The following is a 13,962-nucleotide window of genomic DNA, read 5'->3' as shown; positions in this document are numbered from 1 at the left end:
TTAATGATTTTGGGTCCTAAAGCACAAATAGGAATGGCCCTCATAAATCCCATTGATCATACTTTTCCATACTTATTAGTGTAAAGGAGGGATGGGGAAACTTTTCTGGGAGCAAGACATATTGCTAATAATGACTCATGCAATAGGCTGTATAAAATCCAGGTGTATGTATGAATCCGGACTAACAAGCATATGTGTTAATCTAGAACATTAACTTTAAAAACAGTTGTATTGAATTATAAAGGTTTTTATTAAAAGATATTAAGGGCAATGCTCAAACATTAGACAGTAATTTTATGCCATTGTTCTGGTCCTGAACATGAAGCTTCTTACTTCTGCACAAATGCTTACTATCAAATGAAATGCTGGATGTTGCAACAATTTTTTGAAAAGATGGGTATCTGTTAGTATGCTTATATACATACTATTAGTAATTTCATTTGTTAAAAGACCTGCACACAATTGAAATTGATGCCCCTCATAATGATGCCATGCCAAAATGTTAGAAAAGCTATGGAAATAAAAATCCTAAGCAAAGTGCAGTCTGTAGAACTCATTAAAAGAAACTTGAGTAAGATTATTTTGGATGTGCCAAGGAGTTCAATGACTTGCAGCTTCAGCAAAAGGAGCTAAAAAAATTGAAAAATTTGTCCTGAAATTAAAATTCAAATTCACAACAATAGATAGCAATCTGAGCTGGATGTCTGACAAGTATGGGAGTAATCCATTTCTGTAGATTTGCTTTTAACCTGCTTCCTTCATGTTTGGATACAGCACTGTTTGTGCTGATTTATGCACAGAGCCAAAGTGACACCTGAAATTCCACTTTCAGGGTACTGCTACCAATGAAATTCATTGTTAATAAAATCACCACGTGCAAACTCATATTCTTTATAAAAATGAGCATGCAAGACATTGGCAAGCAACAAGCTAAAAATATCAACATGTGTCATTCTACAGACTATCCCTGTTTATATGGTAAAAGCTTAGTTTCTTAGGACAATACCACTTGCTAACTTACTATACTTACATCAGCAAAATGCAGCATTATTTTGTTAAGAGCACCTCATGAGGTATAGAGTATTAAGATACTTTTACAAGCAACTCTCGGGCTGTTTGCATCTGTACTACAGGTCACACTTTGCTCACCCCCGGTTGTATGTGGAGGTGCTTTCATTATTACCATCAGAAGTGGATGACGCAGTGATAGTGAGTTTGATACAGTAGCAACTCAACATTGGTTTATTTTCTCTTTGGCTATTGCATTTGTTGCAACATTTTAAAAAGGCCATTTAAAAAATATCTAGTATCAAGCAGCATGTTATTTTAAGAACAGAGAAATTACCTTTCAAAGCTCTGCAAATTTTTTATTTTTTTTTTTGCTTTGTTCCTTGTTTTCTTTTTTTTCTCCATGCGGTCTCTCTTTGTTTAATTTTTAAGTCGTTAACTTGTTTTTTGTAGTACATACTGGTACATAGTTGACCCTGCCACATTAAAACTTCTTTTCTTAGCCATGTTGTAAGTTTACTCTTTCAGGCTTCCCTTCCAACTGCGCAGTAGTGTAGAAGTAACAAGGAATAGTCTATTATAGTCTGGACTGAAGAGGGGAGCCCCATGTTGACAGAAGGCTGTTAAAAATAACAGCTATAGCCAAATGTTTAATATGTTTGGAATTAAAAAAAGTAAACAAAAACGTTCATAAATGCATTTTATCATGGGACCCTTAGCTACTTTGGGACACTTACCTACCCTTGCTTAATGGTTAAGTCCACCCCAACAAAGTTTCATCTTGAGATTTTATTGATTTCAAACACAAAACAAAGTCAAATTTGAGCCAAAGACATTGATCTTCCTTAACATTGCTCCATGTTATTTTACTCTAGATGTGGACAGAGAAAGAAATATAATTTTGTGTTATATGATCATAGAACTATAGGTAAATAACACAATGGTAAAGTTTGTTCTTATGTTAATGAGTGGTGGTGTAAATCAGTCAGGGAAAGGAAATGCTCTGCTAATATTAAACAGCTGCGGTGGGCTGGCGCCCTGCCTGGGGTTTATTTCCTGCCTTGCGCCCTGTGTTGGCTGGGATTGGCTCCAGCAGACAGTAGTTAGAATATAGCAGGTTGGATAATGGATGGATGGATGGATATTAAACTGTTTTCTGTTCTTAAAGACAGTTCTGTTTCCTGTGTGAATTTCTGCTAATGTTTGTAACAGTTGTGTATATCCATTTTTAAAGCAAACTCTACTAATGTAACAGATAAGGAAATATATGTTCCATTTATATGGTATAATGTTAGTAGTCATAATTAATTTAAAGGTAGTCATATCTCAATACAATATGCAATATTAATATGCGTGATTATAACTTTTAATAACTAGCTTTTGGCTTAAAAAGGATCATCCAATTCAAAATTGTGTAGTCTTATAAAAGAAATCCCTGCCTTCACAAATGTGTTCAACCTAAAAAATAAAGAAAGTGTAAAATTGATAGCTACAGTCATTTCTCATGTATTATAGTAATTGTGAAGAATGTGTGGTCACTCAAGGCAGTATTTTGCCAGATCACACCCTAAATTATTCTAGGAAAATGGCAGAAAGTTGTAACCCTTAAAACACTGCTAAGATGAGAAAAACAGACGTGCAATTTTCATGCCAAGCCTAACCTAAAAAAGGGAATCCATGAAGAGAAGAGTTAGACATCTTTAAAGATAGTATGCTTAAGGAAATGCTGTTTTATTTGTAATCAGATTTTGTAAAATCTATATATATAATTCACTAAGGGCACGCAAGACAGCAAGCGTAAGCTAGACAGAGAGCCACGCCGCCAACTCTAAGACCATGGGATATGCTTGACAGAGCCCTACCCGGCAACTCTAACCCTCCTCCTGCGCCATGGGATACGCACGACAGAGCCCCACCTGCCAACTGTAACCCTCCTCCTGCGTCCACCGTCGCTCTCGAGGCATGTGCACTACCTGCTCATGTGCCCGCACACAACAACTCACCAAACACAGCCTCAGTCGCTTTAGTCTGTGCTACAGTCCACATGAGAGAGACACACACACACACACACGAGAGAGAGAGACACACACACAGGCACACGAGAGAGAGAGACACACAGGCAGACTCAGCTGAAATATTTACATAAAAATTGTATGCCGTACATATTGAAGATGCTTGATGGATATTATCAATTTTAGTTTTAAAAAAGGCCAAGAATGCATTGCATGTAGCATTGCGGGTCGTTTGAGAAGGGATTATATCAGGAGGTAACAGAATTCTGTTAACAGTGGAAAACAAAGCTCTTTTGTTACATCAGACATGATTTGTTTAGAGTGATAAACAGATTTGGCCACAGACTCTGCACCTTTGTACACACAAATGTCCTCACGATACATTTCTATGTGCAGAGTGAGTCTAGTTTTTTTTATAGAGACATTGTAAGCAATGGCCATTCTCTTTAAGCTGCCAAAGCTCAGGAGTAAACCAAGGAGCAGAGTGTGTAAAGAAAACAGTCTGGGTTTTTAGAGGAGCAAATATGTCGAAAAAGCTTTGGAGTCTGTCATTGTAGTAAGAAACAAATTCATCTAGAGTGAGGAAATCTTCATTGAGGGTAAGGTTATCAATTACTGTAGTCAAAGCAGAGATATTTATATTTTTTATGTTACAATAACACATAGAGCATTTTTGCTTAAATTTGAATAATGGCAACCAAACTTATATTCAGACATGAAGAAATCAGGTACATTACAATCAGTTGGTGCATTGCCAGAGCAATATACAAGATCAAGAGAGCGTGCTCTGGAATGAGTGGGAAATGACGGATTGTTGTATATCAAAGCTATCAAGACAAGACATATGAAATGAAAATGAAAATGAGTGACAAATTTTTAAGATTAAGATTTTTTTATAATTTGTATCTGATTATTGCCATATTTTTTAATGCAAGAGATGCATGCATAATAGACCGAAAATGATCCAGATTTTAAGGGAACTCTCATGTTTTTTTTTCTTAATCTTACAAATGTTCAATATATGCCAATCACTGTCATTGGTTAACATTTTAGCCACAATGAATTCCTTTATTTCCTTAAGCACCAAAATCTAGAAAAAAAGAGCACAGCAGAATTACTACATAAAATTAAAAGCAGTATTACTGAAAAAGATGTCTTTGGTTACAAACACTCAATAAGAATTCTTTCGATTTTAAGGGAGGTATGCATTTATGGCATTATGTGCATGAAATCTTGGGGTAAAGCAAGAACATAGCTATGATGGGTCTGGGGAGACTTAAGCCCCCGTTCATAAATCTGCCCATAATATTCTTCTATTTGATTTATCTTAATCATCAATCATTTGAGCCGCTCACTTCCAAGAGGATTAACCTTGAACCTTACATCAATCATGAATGAATCGATCCATAGTAAACTTAAAGAGGGCCCCTACTTTGAATCTTACATTGACTGTGAATGAATTCAGCTGTGCAAAGCTTCAAGAGAGACCCCAAACCTCCAACCAGGAACTCGCCTTTGATCCACAAAAGGTTTTAAAATTTAAAAATGGCTTATGGCATGTCCACCCAGTTATTTCCAGTACCCCCATTTTGCAATTACTGTCTTTGCCACTGGTCTAAAATAGACTGTATAGAAAATGAGGACAGATTAAGCCATTTTGTTTTACATTCAAATATCACCTCACCTGATTTTTCCATCATTTACTCCGTCATATTCAAGCTTAACAACAGACATACTTATTTTTGTTATTCTCTTTTTTGTCTTGCCAAATCTTATAGATCTACATTTATTTATTTCTGTTATTCTCTTTTTTGCCTTACATACCTTACTCATTTATTTGTAGATCTTTTGAGAGTTGTGGAAATAGCAGTCATCCAAGTATATTTCACTATTTGCGTATAAACCAAACTTCCTTTCCTCTGTAATTATTTTCTTTACTGTGAGCCATCTTGCCTATTTTTGAATCATATCACCAGCCAATAAGTTTAGTATTTTCTAGTATGCCTGATCACTCTCTATGTCAAATTTTATACTGAAATACACTGTTTTTGCATCATGGTCAGATAAGAAGGGACATTGATATGAACTGGGATATTAAGAAACCATTCACAATCTATATTTAAGAACCAGCATCCTTTATTCACTTTCAAACAAGACTTAACATTACCATCATTTGTTAAAATAATCACCATCTTGTCCATTGTAGAAAACTACTAAAAGACTGGTCAAGGGTTTGAACCTTGTTTGTGATGTCTCCTTAATTAATGTGTGTTTTTTTTCTTAAGGTATTTCCTTTCTCTCACACATCCAAAAGATGTATAGGCTTGATTGCTTGGTAACTCTAAATTGGCCTGTTATAGGTGAGCCCCTGTGATGGAAATACTAAATGATTTTACAAAATTGATGCCTGAATCGGATATTTATATAAGACAAATTTGTATGCAATTGAATGTTTTTGATTTAATATATTAAATTTTGCTGGCTGTGAATTAAGATTAGACTAAAGTATGATGATTTTACTTAAACCAACAAGCCAAACAACCCAAATCGTCTGATGCAGTTACTTGTCTTTTGACTTTTATTGAACAGCAAATAGTCCACTCAGGCTATTTTATTCTAGTTTTACAGAATAATCTAAAAATCACATTTATTTCTGGTGCCTTTTAAGGGAAAAAATGAAGGGATTCTAATTGGGAAATATTAGGAATTAAATTTGATTAAAAATGGCATCTCCGTGTATTATGTTAGTTGAATACTTTTAAAACATGTTCTTCTTGGTATTCCAGTAACAGTATTTGAGTATGTTTGACATGGTTGTTTGCTTCTTTTCCAGACAGGAACTTGGGATTTAAGATCAGCGTTCACTGTCCCTGCTGTACATTCATCCCTTCCAGTAACAATATCATTCCCAACAAAAGTGAGGAACTTGAAGCCCGATTTGCAGGTACTGATTTTAAATGTGATTAGATAACATCAATATTCACACATGGTCTGCCATTAGAGACAAATGAAAGCTCTTCTTCAGCTATAACTGCCAGACACAATTTATCAGTGTATTACTATAGTGATTAGATTAAACATCCTTAAATAGTGTAAAAAATCGGCAGAAATGTTGAATAAAATGTCACTTTATTCAAATTCCAGGTTTCTTTGTAGTGGTGACTTTTAACATTTCATACTTTATCTTGCCAACCCTCTTTTGTAGATCAGCATCACAATTTTTGCTTGCTCTGAGGAAGTGCAACCTCTGATAATGCCAGATTTCTCTGAAGCATGCAGTGTCAATGAGCATGACTTTTTTATAACATTTTAAATTATGATTTAACCACAAAATGAATTCTTAATTTGAGGAGTCTATCTTGTCTGCTGTGTGGATCATGCAAAATACTGCCAAATACAAATCACTTCAAGGTTCTTATTAATATAGAAATGTAACCACTTAATGCACAATGGCCATAATTCATAGTTGTTTGTATATGTTCAATAACCCCACATATCAATCAAAAACAATAATGGAATTTGTATACCCCGGGTTTTCTTTGAAAATAAATCATAGATTTGCATGTTGTCTGCTCTGTTTCATTAGTAAAATACGTGATTTTCACATGTATATGCCATGGCAAGCAGCGCGTCACAGCTGGATGAGTTTTTATCAAAGATCCCCCCTATGTTGAGCCGCATACAGTGAAAGACTCATTACCATTGAATAGTTGAGTTTCAGACCTTTCCAATAATGTGATATTACATTTCACAGCTGTGCATAAAAGGCAAGAAATAAATTGTGTATGTAACAGCTAATCTCTATGCATCTTTACACACAATCTGCTGTGAAAGTGCATGCGGACTGTTTGGTTGATGTGCAATAAGACTTGAAGTTTGCACTAGGAAAATGTCTTGTTCAATAAAAGAAAACATATGTTTGATGAGATAGTGATTGGAAATATGAAGACCTTGAGTTATAATTTTGACTCTATTGAAAATGGCACATTTGTTAAAGGGCTCAATGTTACTTGTATGCTTGATTCGTAAGCGCTGCTTATACTATAGCTTTGAAGCATCACAGCATACAGTTTTACAGTTCAGGCATCAAGTTGTTAGCGTATGGGTGAATTACCATTATTTTATATTTCACATAAAGGAAACAGCCCATAATCAGGGAGACATCAATCAAATGTATTTGTATCGTGCCATGCCATGCCATGCTGCCATTCATGTTTTAACCTCTGTATATATTTAAATATACATTATTTGCGTATGTTTGTATGTGGGCATATATTTTTTTCTCTCTAAACTGACAGATAGGGGTACAAAAGAAAATATATTCCAGGTTTGTACACAATAAAATATATTGGTTCTGAAATGTAAAATCCAGCTTTTTAGGGAGAAGTTCCCAAAAAACCTACTTTTTTTAATATGAAACAAAAGTTTTAATCATTAATAAGTAGGATTTTAAAATAGGTACAATGCTGTCTTGGTGGGGTTTTCAGTTGCTTTAAATATCTGCATAGGTCTATTGAAAAAATAATGACTAATGGGTGGGTATTTTTAAATTGTTAAAGTACTTTTTTCTAATTTCATTTCCTGAGATATTTATTAAAAGCCATGTCCGCTTATGTTCATTTTGAAAGTTGATAGCTGATGCATGTTAAGTTAAAGACAAATCTTTCTGCACCAAGAGACACAATTCTCCACTGCACTCCTATACTCTGTCTTATATCTATTATCAATATACCCCATAAGTGCAGAATCATTTGCGAATTTCTGCAAGTGACGTGACCTGGTGTTGTATTTGCCATCTAAGGTGAACAGAGTAAACTGAAAAAGAGGTAGGACTGGTCCTTGTGGTGCTCCAGTGTTGCTCACATCTGCACTAGAGAAATTGAAAAGCATAATTCTCAAAATGCTACTAGCTTTGCCCAGGTGAGAATGCACCTTTTGGGGCAGACATTGTAGATAATTGTATCCTCCACTCTATTCTTTGTTTGATTGGCAAACTGAAGCAGGTCCAGGTGGTATGTCACAAATGGACTAATATACTGCAGGACCAGCCTATCAAAGGTCTTCATATTGTGAGATGTATCACTGTTCTGTATTTATTGGGTGAAGAGGTGCCTGTCTTCTTTGAAACGGGAACCATGCAGGATGCACAACAATCCAGCAGCACTTTCTGGAGTCTTAGGAACAGACTAAAGAGGTGGCAGAGGATACTACTGATAAGGACAAAGACTGACAAGATTATTGTGAGCTAGGAGCATGTAGAAAAGCAAACGTGATGCCGATAAACAAAAACTAAAAACAAAAATATAAACTAAAAATACAGAAATGCCACCTAAATGGCATTTTTGACCAATTTTGCCACTATATTTTTCACATAAGGTGTTTTCTTTTAGAATTATTTACCGGTGGATACTAAACATTGGCGAAATGGCCATATTTAACCCTGAATTGGCTTTATTGACACAAGAATCTTGACCAATTGGTATGTGCGGTGCTCCTTAGCAATCTAGAATTTGTTCTTTGGAAAGCAATATCCTGTTTTGAGTATACCACAGTGTTGACACAAAAGTTAATATAGTCAGAGATGGAGTGAGTGAATCCCTTAATATCATCCCCATGTGACTCACTCAAGATATTGTGTAGTTTGCATACTTTTTCATTTAGTAAAGAACAGAACACAGTATGATAAAACTGAAGAACTAGCTAGCTCTCATCTACTGTAGCTTTCAAAAGTGCGATGGTATAACAAAAATAGATCATGATACGAGTACTGTGCTAATGGTTTTCCTGAACTGTGACTTTTTTTAGTACATACATGGTTACACCTGTTCAATTGATTTTCATTTACTGTAGCTATGCTATATTGATGAATAGTTATAGGAAACTCTATCCAGTGAGTAGAAAGTTAAAGAAGCAGATTTTTAGGACATCTTTAGCAAGCATAGATGGTCTTTAATTGCTCATAAAGAATATACTTAAGTACTATTGCTGAAATGCAAAAAAAAAAAAACTTAATTTGCTGTTAAACAAGTCTTGCATTATGTCATGAATTGCACCCAAAAAAGTACAAGTACACTTCATTGCATCTTTTTATTGTGTTCCTTTATTCTAAATTACCTTTTTGGTTTACTCTTTTAAGCATGTTGGTGAAACTACAGTAAGCTGGCTTTAGTCTGGTTTCTGCTTTGCTCCAGATACTACTAGGACAAACTCGTATAATGGTGAAGAACATTTTAAATTGAAATAAAGAGTAATAGGTTGGGCACTGTGCTCCCTGTTTTACATTACTAGCTTGCATGGTTGAAGTCATATTCTTGAATTATATGCAGGAAGTTTTAATTAAATTAACAACAATCTTTTGGGTGTTGTAAAACTATGATATCTAGGGAAAAATACATGGCCACTGCTACTACATGTCCTCTGGCGGGGTCAGGTGCTCCTTAGGGGCTTTGCTTTGCAAATGGACAGTGGCTGACTCAGCTGTGGACTATTTTTTTACTTACCCATTTATTCTACTTTAAGAAAGAGATTTCAAACTCAACTATGTAAAAAGCCTGTGTGTGTGTGTTTTTTTTTGACTAAAGATGCTTGAAATGTATTTTACTGGTCTTGTGGTTTTTAGTTCATCTTTAAACATGAAATACAAAACTAAATTCTGAAGAGGTCTAATTTTTGGTTTCAGTTTGCTGTAAATAGGATGTTAAATGTTTTGCCACATTTTCATTCTTGGCAGTAAGCAATGTTTAAGGTTTTGATTCAGCTTTGTAAAAAAGAAACAAATCTAATTTGGTTGTTCTCCAGACTGAATGGCTACTTTATCGAGTACTTCTACCATCATTTCACCTTAGAAAAGTCTTTATTTATGGATGGTGTTGAAAGTATAGAAAAAGGATGCTGCATACTCATCATTGATTCCCATCAATCTATTGATCACCTGACCATATGCCATTCTTTCTCTGAATTATTTATTAAATACAGAATGAGAAAAAGATACTTGTTACTAAAAGGAAGGCTGTTTAATTTACTTACCTTGGTAAAGGCCAAAGAGATGCAAGAGAACAAAGTATTAAAATTAATGACCAATGTGAATAAGTGTATATCTAACTTTTATTACCTGAGTATTGGCATTCATTAAATTGCTTAGAATAACTGTTGTTGTACATTATTTTGTGAGTATTCACCTTATTGGACCATTCTTAAGGACAAAATACTTTTGTCATTGTGCGACTGATTATACTTGCATTGTGTGACTTTATGGCTGGCCCCATGTCAGACTAACAACTTGCACTTTATACTAGATTTTAACATCCAATCCAATTCTCTGTTGCACAGCACAGCATGCATTTTAAGTTGATTCAAGATCAATAACATAATGACCTTTGAATTTCATCACTCTGGACCTGATTGCCCTTGAACATTTCTGCTTTTGCGCGCTCCCAGTCCATTTGAGATTTCAGTTCTTTCATTTTTGATTTCTTTGTCTGAAACATATATAAAGTATAGTAATTTATGCGCAAAAGAAGGTGTTGTCTTTTTTTTCAATTTTGAAGCTTCAGTCAAGGCTTATGGATGAAATTATTTCTCCTTTTCAGTGCACTGATTTGGCAGTCACAAAACATCTTTGCTTCTTTTCTTCCACTGTAAACCATTGTTGTTATAAAAAGGCTGTATATCATACTGAATACTTTTTTTTGTTTTCCCAAATGCCTATAGCTTTCAAAGGTAGAAATAATTGATTAGGCATGCATTGTTGAGAGTGTCATGGTGGCTCAGTGGTTAATACTGCCGCTTCACAGATAATCATCCAGCATTTTGAGTTTCAGTCACGTGCCTAGTCATACTCTATGTAGAGTTGCAATTTATCCCCATGTCTGTGTGGATTTTCTTTTGCGGTCTTCTGTTTTTCTCAAACATCCTGATTGGCAATTCCAAATGGTGTTTTGTTAATATGAATGTAGGTGTATGCATAAGTGGACCCTGTGTGGAACAGTATCCTTTCCAGGGTTGGCCTTTTCCTTGAGTTTTATAGTGCTGGGATTAACCAGGGCCCCTCAAAATCTTGGAGATTGTGTGGATATTAATTAATTAATTTAGATACAGAGGACAATTTATAATCAGGTTTTATCGAAATCATGTTAGAAAAATGTACAGTTTTGTTCCCCATATAGGAAAATCGTTTATCATAAAAAATACACTACTGGTCAAAAGTTTTAGAACATGTCAGGTTTTTCTGTTTTAATGGAAATTAATGCAGTTTAATATCTTAATGTTTCATTAAATCAAGAAATAGAACAAATAAACAATAACAAATACAAAATAAGTCAAGGAATTATTAATTGTATAAAATTGTATTCAAATTTTTGATTAATCTGAAAGTAGCCACCTTTTTCTGATATAACAGCCAAACGGTGGTAACACTTTTGAATCAGAATATTAGTCACTCTGTAGTCACTAACTCTGCCTCCAGAAAAAGAACCCCAGACCATCAAACTTCCTCCTTGTTTAACAGTAAAACACCAAGGAACCATTCTTTTACCAACTCGATGGCATACAAACACACTGCCTGATAAACCAAAGATTTCAAATTTTGATTCATCAGTTTGCAGTACTCCACAGCTGGTATTGGAAGACCCTATTTTGTCTGTTAAGTAATTGCTTTCTTACTGCCACATGCCCAGTCAAACCTACAGCACAAAGGCTCCTCTTCACAGTACAAACTGAGACTTGCTTTTTTTGACCACTGTTAAGCTGTGCTTGAAGCTGTTTTGCTGTGAGGCACCTATTATGCAAGATGGTGACCCTTAGAATGTTGTCTTCTGTTCTAATACAGTATGTAGCCAAGCACGTGTTTAAGGCTGAGATCTTGAAGTATCTGTGACAAATGAAATATATAATGTTAAAGCATTAATATGGGTCTGCCTTGATAGAACCCTAGTAAAGGCTCTCAGGGGTGGGGGTTGATTTGTTTCTAACCTAGTTTTTTAAAACTTGACTTGCTTGTATGGAGTGTTATTTGATTTTAATAAATTCAATAAAATTAAAAAAAGAACCATAGTAAAGGCTAAAAACCCAGTTGATGTTTAAAAAATCCACTTTGAAATCAAAAGAACAATTATAGTAGTTTATTATTTTAAAAAAATTACATATTGTGTCTTCTTTTTCATTTTCAAGGTATAGATGATGACTTGATAAAGCAGTTCAAGAAGCCAGGAAAGGGAAGCAAATTGGATTACAGCAATAAGACACCACATCTGATATTTACTTTGCTGCCATCATACAGGATGGAATCTTCTCAAAAGAAAAGCAGAAAAAAGCGTACTGCAGGAGATACACCAGCATGTTCCAAGTAATGACTTCTTGACTGTAATTACTGTATTTCTTAATAAATATGTTTGTTGCTTGTGGATGAGTTGCTCTATTTTGAAAGTCCTGAATTCCCATAAAAATGGCTCCTATATTACAATCTGATCTTTATCAACATCACGTTAATACATAAAGACAGCCTGATTAAGCAAACAGCACACACATAATTATATATTTTTGTGTGTATTAAACATATTATGCAAATAGTCAAGGTCAAATATAAGAAAAATATTTTAAAATTTTAGGAAAGATGTGTCTGCTTTTACTGTTATAATATTAAGGCGGATTCAGTCTTATTTTAGGAGTCATTCACTGATTCATTGCACTCCTCAGTCCCCTGGGAAGGCATATACCAATGTTCTTGGAAGAAGGGTCCAACAATGTAGAGTCCATCCCGGGCACAGCTTTTTGCCCTCAGAAGAATTCTTGAGAGTTCATGGGAGTATGATCAACCAGACTACATGTGTATTGTGAGGTGCCCTTAAAGACAGGGTGAGAAGTACAGACATTCCAGACAAAGTATAGCACTGCTACTCTGCATTGAAAGAAGCCAGTTTAGGCGATTCAGGAACCTGATTGGACACCTCCTGCATTTCTCCCTGGGTTGTGCTTTGCGCATGTCGAACTGGGAGGAGACTTTGCACCAGATCCAAAACACACTGGGAGGTTCCCTCTATTGGCTGGTCTGGGAACGCCTTGGTATTCCCCAAGAGGCAGGGGGAAAAGGGATGTCTGGTCATCTTTGCTTAGAGTGCTACTCATATGACCTTGACCTGGATAGCATCAGAAAATGGAGGGATGGATGGATGGATGGATGAAGGGAGTCTTTCATCCAGAAATTCGAATATTACAAATGCATCTCAAACATGTTCTCACAACTTTATAGCATACATTTTCTGAGAGTAAAAGCTGGCTGCCCATGCTTTTCAAATTATGAATTCTATAGCAAAGCCTACTGAAAGTGAAATCATATTTCAAAAGTATTGGCTTCTTTAGCAATTTAAGCAGCACAGATGCTCAGGCTGCTGGCAGCTGTAGTCTGACATCACTGAGATCATCTTCTTTCTTGCAGTTTTTCAGGTTTTCTATTTAATACTTGCCAAATGCTGAAAAAGATGACATTTTTTCCACTGTCAAAATAAAATGCATCTCCATAATATTTGCCTCCTTTAAGAATTGTATGTGATGTGTCACTTTAATACAGAAGAGGAAACCACATTATTTAACTGTCTATACATGCTAATAAAAACACTTTAATCACATTTTAAAAAATTTTTTATATTCCCATCTTCTTAGAAACACTGGCATTTATTATGATAGCTTTTCTGTTTTATTAGAAAGTCAGTCAGTCATTTATCAACCTGCTATATCCTAACACAAGGTCATGGGGGTCTGCACAAGGCAGGAACAAACCCCGGGCAGGCCACCCACACACCAAGCACACACTAGGGACAATTTAGGATCGCCAGTGCACCTAACCTACATGTCTTTGGACTATGGGAGGAAACCAGAGCACCCGGTGGAAACTCACAAAAATGTATGATTACTGATATTTGAATATTACATATAATTTCAATATGTA

At 35.3% G+C, this 13,962-nt stretch overlaps 1 protein-coding gene across 1 annotated transcript in view; it reads left to right on the top strand.

Annotated features, from left to right (window-relative positions):
- Positions 1-13,962, top strand: part of tgfb5 (transforming growth factor, beta 5) — a 66,450-nt gene that overhangs the window by 44,204 nt on the left and 8,284 nt on the right. The window contains exons 5-6 of the mRNA XM_039769361.1: positions 5,854-5,964; positions 12,189-12,363. Of these exons, the coding sequence (XP_039625295.1) occupies positions 5,854-5,964; positions 12,189-12,363 (286 nt within the window). The remainder of the gene's footprint in view (positions 1-5,853; positions 5,965-12,188; positions 12,364-13,962) is intronic.

The sequence above is a fragment of the Polypterus senegalus genome, chromosome 11 (genome assembly GCF_016835505.1).
Source record: "Polypterus senegalus isolate Bchr_013 chromosome 11, ASM1683550v1, whole genome shotgun sequence".
In the NCBI taxonomy this organism is placed as follows: Eukaryota; Metazoa; Chordata; class Cladistia; order Polypteriformes; family Polypteridae; genus Polypterus; species Polypterus senegalus.
Note: the sequence above shows the minus strand (reverse complement) of the source record. Positions and strands in the feature narration are given on the sequence as shown.